The 8003-nt window shown below is 34.3% G+C and overlaps 1 protein-coding gene across 1 annotated transcript in view; it reads left to right on the plus strand.

Moving 5' to 3' along the window:
• The window catches only part of ddx27 (DEAD (Asp-Glu-Ala-Asp) box polypeptide 27), a 21602-nt gene extending 14126 nt beyond the window's left edge, over positions 1 to 7476 (plus strand). Inside the window, exons 11-21 of the mRNA XM_077197695.1 lie at positions 999 to 1140; positions 1796 to 1949; positions 2033 to 2114; positions 2189 to 2366; positions 3385 to 3491; positions 3574 to 3670; positions 4285 to 4376; positions 4575 to 4695; positions 4792 to 4882; positions 4959 to 5030; positions 7349 to 7476. Coding sequence (XP_077053810.1) covers positions 999 to 1140; positions 1796 to 1949; positions 2033 to 2114; positions 2189 to 2366; positions 3385 to 3491; positions 3574 to 3670; positions 4285 to 4376; positions 4575 to 4695; positions 4792 to 4882; positions 4959 to 5030; positions 7349 to 7364 — 1152 coding nt within the window. The 3' untranslated portion in view covers positions 7365 to 7476. The remainder of the gene's footprint in view (positions 1 to 998; positions 1141 to 1795; positions 1950 to 2032; positions 2115 to 2188; positions 2367 to 3384; positions 3492 to 3573; positions 3671 to 4284; positions 4377 to 4574; positions 4696 to 4791; positions 4883 to 4958; positions 5031 to 7348) is intronic.
• The last annotated feature ends 527 nt before the right edge of the window (positions 7477 to 8003 follow it).

Raw genomic sequence — 8003 nt, forward strand, 5'->3', positions numbered from 1 at the left:
TGGATGGATGTAAGGAGATAGATAGATGGATGTAATGGGATGGATGGATGGGTAGATAGATAGATGGATGGATGGATGTAAGGAGATAGATGGATGGATGTAAGGAGATAGATAGATGGATGTAATGGGATGGATGGATGGGTAGATAGATAGATGGATGGATGGATGGATGTAAGGAGATAGATGGATGGATGTAAGGAGATAGATGGATGGATGTAAGGAGATAGATGGATGGATGTAAGGAGATAGATGGATGTAAGGAGATAGATGGATGTAAGGAGATAGATGGATGGATGTAAGGAGATAGATAGATGGATGTAAGGAGATAGATAGATGGATGTAAGGAGATAGATGGATGGATGTAAGGATAGATAGATGGATGTAAGGATAGATAGATGGATGTAAGGAGATAGATAGATGGATGTAAGGATAGATAGATGGATGTAAGGATAGATAGATGGATGTAAGGATAGGATGTAAGGATAGATAGATGGATGTAAGGATAGATAGATGGATGTAAGGAGATGGATAGATAGATGGATGGATGAATAGAGAGATGGATAGATAGATGGATGGATGGATGGATGGATGTAAGGATAGATAGACATGATTAAATACTTAAAAATAAATTAAGACTGATAAATTCCATTAAATAAATACATTTAATAAAACTAAATAAATAAATAACAATACTACCGTTTCTAATTTATTTTTTTTACTGACAAAATCAATTAAGATCTTCTCATTTTGTCATAAAAATCATCCAGTTCCAAACCGTGATCATATTGTATCAAACAGATCTAGTGTAGTTTATTTTATTGGCAATGGTTTGATTTGGCTGATATTAGAGGTAGATGAAATCAGGGTTTACTCTTTATAGACAAAACATATATTATCTATTGTCACATGGGTTGTGTGCCATATATAACACTATTGTTGGCTATAGGTCTGTAAGTACAGCATCTCTATATTGGTGTGTTTTGAATATGTGGTTCCAGGTGAAGGACTTGGCGTCGGTGTCTCTGAAGCAGCCGGTGAGGATCTTTGTGAACAGTAACACAGATGTGGCGCCGTATCTCAGACAAGAGTTTGTGAGGATCAGACCCAACAAAGAAGGAGACCGAGAGGCTATTGTTGCAGGTAAAGTGCCCTAGTTAGGGGTCTTGTTAGTCTGCTTTCTACACGGGACCTTTTAAGTGAATGATTTCAAGTGTTTTTCACGTGAACTACACGAGAGACTCACATTTATACCAGTAGAGTTTGCCATTAGTGTTTTGCTCTAATAAGCAGAAATTATGCACAATCACATGCAAATATCCACTTTTTTACATTACATTCAACAATTTACAATAAGTAATGAATATTTATTCATAAAGTATTTTTTTTTATATCTAACATCTTCCCTTGAAACCATCCGCCATCTTTGAAGGAATTTATTTTGCTTATTGCAGTCAATAGTTTTTTTGTGTAATTTATGTACTATTATAGTTGACTTTTATTTTGATAAATTTTTTAAAAATATTTCTCTTTAGCTTTATTTTTTACTTTCATTTAAGTTTTTTTTAAATTTAATATTTATATTTAATTGCATGTCAGCTTCATTTAAAATGACCAAAAATTATTAATTTTATTTAACAATAACACTGCATATGCAGGCAATGTTGTAACACAAAAACAAGATATTTTAGACAATTTTCCTGCTAATGTTTGATATTGTGACATGGACGTTTGACGAACGCACAAACAGATGCACTAAAGGAAAGCATTAAAAAGCATCACATGACTCTGTCCACAGCTCTCCTCACCAGAACGTTTCAGGATCACGTGATGCTCTTCACTCAGACCAAGAAACAGGCTCATCGCATGCACATTCTGCTGGGGTTGATGGGGTTAAAGGTCGGCGAGCTTCATGGAAACCTGTCGCAGACGCAGAGATTGGAGAGTCTGAGGTGCCGTGAATTTTCGTGTGATTTTAAAAACACAAATATTTTTCTTTTAAAAAGGAGCTGAACGAAAGATGTCTGTGTTTCAGGCGTTTTAAGGATGAACAGATTGATATTTTGGTGGCCACAGATGTCGCTGCCAGAGGACTGGATATAGACGGAGTGAAAACTGTGAGTTCTCGTTCATTTGCACTGAATATTAATATTAGTGAAGCCACGATATCTGAATGCATTTATGTGTTCAGGTGATAAACTTCACCATGCCCAACACAGCCAAACATTACGTGCACAGGGTCGGCAGGACGGCCCGCGCGGGTAAAGTGGGCCGCTCCGTGTCTCTCGTGGGCGAGACTGAGAGGAAGATGCTGAAAGAGATTGTGAAAAAAGCCAAAACGCCCGTCAAAGCTCGAGTCATTCCTCAAGGTGAGACTTCATCTTGTGTTGAGGAAAATATGCTCCCAATTTATGAACAAATCTTTTGTTTTCTTCTTTTTTTTATAATCTGTCAAACTGATTCATAAATCGTTTTAAATGATACATTGCACATCATTTGGAATCAAAATTATATAAAAATGATTATAAATCTTTTTCCAATATCACAATCTACTTGAAATCTAATTTAAATTAATTATTATATTTCGGCTTTATTTCTTTTTAAATATTTTTTTATAGTTTATCATTTTGTAATGTGCTTTTGTCATTTTTATTTTATATATATATATATATATATATATATATATATATATATATATATATATATATATATATTTATATATATATATATATATATATATATATATATATATTTGCCTTAATTTGTTTTAGTAATTTAAGTATTTTGACTTAAATTTGTTTGTTGGAGCAGCATTCCTTATGCAAGTTTTTCATCTAATAATTATATTTTGTTATTTCAGTTTTATTTATTTTTATTAAACATTTTAATTGTTTTAGTTTGCTTTATTTTATATATATATATATATATATCAATACATTGAATTAGATTTTATTTTTTTATTTTTAGCTTTCATGTTAATTTTAGTTATTTTCAGTCATTTTGTTATGTGCCTTTTGTCATTTTATTATTATTTTTTATTTTATTGTTTTTTTTATATATTGCTATTTTTGGTTTAATCATTTTTATGTTTGTTAATAAAATAGTTTTATATGTATTATTCATTTACAGGTAATAATTTCCGGGCCTCAACTTAAAATGATTTCAGTTTATTGCCAATGTAATATTTCTAATTCTCATTTGCTTATTTTTAAAAGAAATTCAGCTGTATTTCAATTAACAGAAATGTTTTTAATAGTTTTAGTTAATGATAACTCTGTAGGAAATAAAGGCAGGAACTATTTAAATTTTTTTTATTATAATTTTTTTTTCCAATATATCATAATCTAATGTAAAGCTGTTGTAAATGGATTGTTTTGACCTCACCAGAGGTCATTCTGAAGTTTCGTGATCTGATTGAGAAGTTGGAGAAGGACGTGTACGCAGTGTTACGCTTGGAGAAGGAGGAGAAGGCAATGGCTCATTCAGAAGCACAGGTCTGAAACTCTTCCAAACATTCAACTGTCTGAGAAAACACACTGACTCCTGTGTTAAAACGGTGTATGTGTGTGTGTCCAGATCAGTTTAGCTCAGAAGAGGATAACACAGAGCGCAGACGAGAAACAGCCGCCCAGAACCTGGTTCCAGACACACGAGGAGAGGAAGAAAGAGCGCAGTGAGTCCCGATCAGTTCATGCTCTTTCGTCAAACAAAGTTAAAAAACAAATACACTTGGGTTCAAACGTTTAGGGTCGGTAAGAGTTTTTTTATTTTATGTTTTTGTAAGAAGTCTCCTCTGCTCGCCAAGACTGCATTTATTGGGTCAAAAATACAGTAAAATTGTGAAATATTATTAGAATTTAAATCCGCTGTTTTCTATGTGAATATATAGTAAAGTGTAATTTATTCCTGTGATCAAAGCTGAATTTTCAGCATCATTACTCCAGTCTTCAGTGTCACATGATTTCATGTGTCCATTTCATATCTTTGTGGAAACTAAAACATTTTATTTTTCAGAATTCTTTGATGATTGAAAAGTGCATAAGAACAGCATTTATTTGATATAGAATATTTTGTCACATTATAAATGTTTTTCACTTTTGATCAATTTAATGCATTTTTGATGAATAAAAGTGTTAATTTAGTGGGGGAAAAAACGACTGACCCCAAATTAAGCAACGTGAAAATTAAATTCACTCATATCATTAATTCAATAATAGATTTTCACTAATTCTTTATGATTCAATAATTGTTTGTGTATGTCTTTAATTTTCTCATTCTTTGTCAAAGTGGCGAAGGTGCTACAGGATTTTGATTTTGCTCTGAGAGGAAAGAAAAAACGTGCAGAGTTCCTGAAACAGGGCAAGAGAAAAGAGTTAACGGTGAGAGAAGTCCTGAGTTGAATTAAACAATACAGTAAATAACATGCCTTTATACCATCCGAAATGAAATTTGCTCTTGTTAATGTCCCATGGGTCATATTTTTTCTTGGGAGTTTGAGCACTGTATGATGCATCAGATATGCCACTCACTTGAGTTTTGAAATGCTGAACGTGTGTGTGTGTGTGCGCGTGCACCAGGCTGAGGAGAGAGCTCAGTTCGAGGTGCTGAAGTCTCAGATGTACGCTGAACGAGCAGCTAAACGCGATCGCAAGCCGAAGCGAGCCAGAGTTGTTCCAGAAGACGAACCCGTTCAGAAAGGTTTGCAGATAAACGCCTGTAAACCCCCAGCATGCACTGACATTCTGAAACCTTGAGTTCACACTCTGACTGTTAGCTTGAACCTTCTTCTTCCAGCTAAAAAACCCAACAAATCTAGGAAGAAGTCTGTGTTTGACAAGGAGCTGACGAACACCAGCAAGAAAACGCTGAAGCAGTACAGAGCGGGGTGTGTGTGCTGTTCGACAAAGATTTCAAGGTTTCTCATTCTGGTCTGTGAGTCTAACAGTGATTTCTCTGTCCAGGCCGTCCTTCGAGGACAGAAAGAGACTCGGTCTTCCAAACAAGAAGGGAGGAAACTTCAAGTCAAAGTCCAAGTGAGATTTATTATTTCCCTACAACACGTTCAGATTAGATATTGTATATGTGCTCATTTGTCATGCATCTGGAAACACTTAATTACCAATGTGCTGGTCAATGAAATTAAAACAAAGTGTTGATATTTAACCTTTATTTTTCATAAATAAATAAAAATGCATTGGTTGGGAATTATGGAGGGTTTGACATGATTAAATGCATCATGAAATATTGCAATAAATATATAAAAGTACAATATGCAAGCATGAGTAAATTAACGTTTCATGTAAAATAAAAAATGATGTGAAATACCATACAAAATGGCCTATAAAATAAAATAACTCACGAAATATAAAACACACCCTTGAAATAAAATAGTAAACAACATAAAGCAAATCAGTATATCTAGGAAAAATGTAATACATCACTAAATTAAATATAAGCAGTATATCTAGGAAAAATTGAATACATCACTAAATTAAATATAAGCATAAGTATTTAGGAGTATAAAGGGAAAGAAGTGTATTTATACATTTATAAAATGTGTTTATTTATGCTTGAATTAGGGCTGCAGCTATCGATTCTTTTTGTAATCGATTAATCTAGCACTTAATCGATCGATTAATCGAGTAATTGGATAATTTTTTGTGTTTTTTAAACAACTAAAACAAATAATGCATAACGAAAATGATGTGGCTGTAAAATGATCAAGCATTTGGCTTTTATTTCTCAAAAAACTAACAAAAAAAACTTATTCCAACTCCAACATTTGGCTCCAAAACTAGGCCTATTTATTGCAATTTTTACCCATTTAGTATAAGTGCCAACAATGTTCTATGCTCAATTACTTTGGTAGCCAATTAAAATGTCTTCCCCAAAAGTAAGAGTGGATTTGGAGAAGCAGGCTGGGGAATTTAATTTTTTGTTGATGTCTGTAACTATTTGGAAGACGTGACATACAAACAAGGTCTTGCAAAGACTGCAATACAATATGTGTTCCTCCATCACGTCGCGGTGTATACAGTGAATGCATGCTGAAATTATTGTGGCTACATAAAAGTTTAAGCATATGTGATGCATTGCCGCAATTGATCTGACTGGCGTGTGTGTGTGTGTGTGTGTGTGTGTGTGTGTGTGTGTGTGTGTGTGTGTGTGTGTGTGTGTGTGTGTGTGTGTGTGTGTGTGTGTGTGTGTGTGTGTGTGTGTGTGTGTGTGTGTGTGTGTGTGTGTGTGTGTGTGTGTGTGTGTGTGTGTAAGTTAAGGGGTTCACACACCGAACGCAACTTTAATTATTTGCGCGAGTAGATTATACAAAGTCAGTGCAAAGACGCGAATAGACGCATCATTCGCGCCGGGCGTCGCGAACGTCTTCCGCGCACGTTGAAAAATGTTTACTCGAGCGAATGTTTAAGCGTCTAACTAGACGCGATAGACGCTTATTTGACGCTCTGTTCGCGTTCGGTGTGAACAGACCATTAGGTTATGTTTCAGTGACGCTTGGTGAGAGCATGGAGTGGATGTTTTCGGTTCAGATTCTGAATCATTGAAGTCGTACTGTTGTGGTATGCCAGGTCTACTTCGCAGTAGACACATTACACCTTGTTGTCTTCCTTTTTAAGTATGTAATGATCCCAAACTTTAGACATTCTCTGCCGTTTATGGACATCTTTACTCTCCGCCATCGTGCCAAATAAATTCAAAATGTATCATGCGCTATAGTATAGATCCGCGTATAGTGAATTACATTTTACATAGGAATTTAACGAGGCTTCGAGGCAGAGTTTTTGCCTCGAGGAATTTTTGTAATCAAGTAACTCGAGTAACTCGAGGAATCGTTTCAGCCCTAGCTTGAATTTCATTGTGCTTTTAATTCTTTATTGCTACATTCCATTATGTATTTAATCAAATCCTTATATATTTAAATTAGGGTCCCTACATAGGGAATAACCATGTTTAAATACACACAATATAATAAATATACTCACATATACTGTGTGTATATATATATATATATATATATATATATATAATATATATATATATATGTGTGTGTGTATGTATATATGTTTTATTTATTTATTATTTTACAGTTATTATGCAAACTGATTTTGATGACCTTGTATTAAATGAGAATAGATATTTGTATATTAAATTTGTCACACCACAGAACTGCTTAAACTGAAATAAAGGTAGTAAGAAATTGATTTAAGTAAATGTGCATATTTTTGGTAAATCTAAAACAAATGTCTTGATTGGTTTTATACAAGAAAATTAGTGAATGGTGAAAAAAGCATAATTTCTGCCAGTCTTCTCTTAAATCCTTTATGCGTCTTTCCAGATTCAGAAGAAGGTGAATCCGTGACTGATGCAAAACTTCAATGGAACATCTGCCTCTTTATCATTTTATTATCATCCCCCCCCTCCAAACGCAACCTCAATCCCTTCCAATAAAACTCTACAACTGAACACCTGTATTTCTGTTTGTCATGTGTGTGTAGAGCAGAGGATACATGTATAACCAATGGCTAATGAGCACAAGAAATACGATTTATTTCCCCTTGATTTAAGCCAAACTATCCCTGCAGAACGAGAAGATGGAGTCTCATAAAGGTGAAGTCAAACAGAGACGTTAAAGAGCCCAGAACTTCACAGTCAGCCTCTTTACAGCCAACATGAAACAATGAATCTGTGTCTTCTTTATCAGCCGACCTTGAAGATAATGCAGAGAGAAGCACTCCCTCGTCCCACAAGAAATGAATGAAGCTCGCACATTCTTCACAGGAAAGATGCATACTGTGTATCATAAAACTGGATCATAATTTTAACCCTAACACTTTATTTCTATGTTCCACTTTAGATGTTGTACTAAGTAACTTTGCAACTACAACTCAACTTATTCTACTAACCCGAACCTAATTGTCTACTAAAACTCTACTGAGAGTTAGCTGACATGTAGTTGCAAAGTTACTTAAAACTAGTAGAATGTTAAAGTG

This window comes from Siphateles boraxobius, unplaced genomic scaffold, assembly GCF_051911475.1.
Source record: "Siphateles boraxobius isolate OS27281-9 unplaced genomic scaffold, OSU_SipBor_1 41, whole genome shotgun sequence".
NCBI lineage: Eukaryota > Metazoa > Chordata > Actinopteri > Cypriniformes > Leuciscidae > Siphateles > Siphateles boraxobius.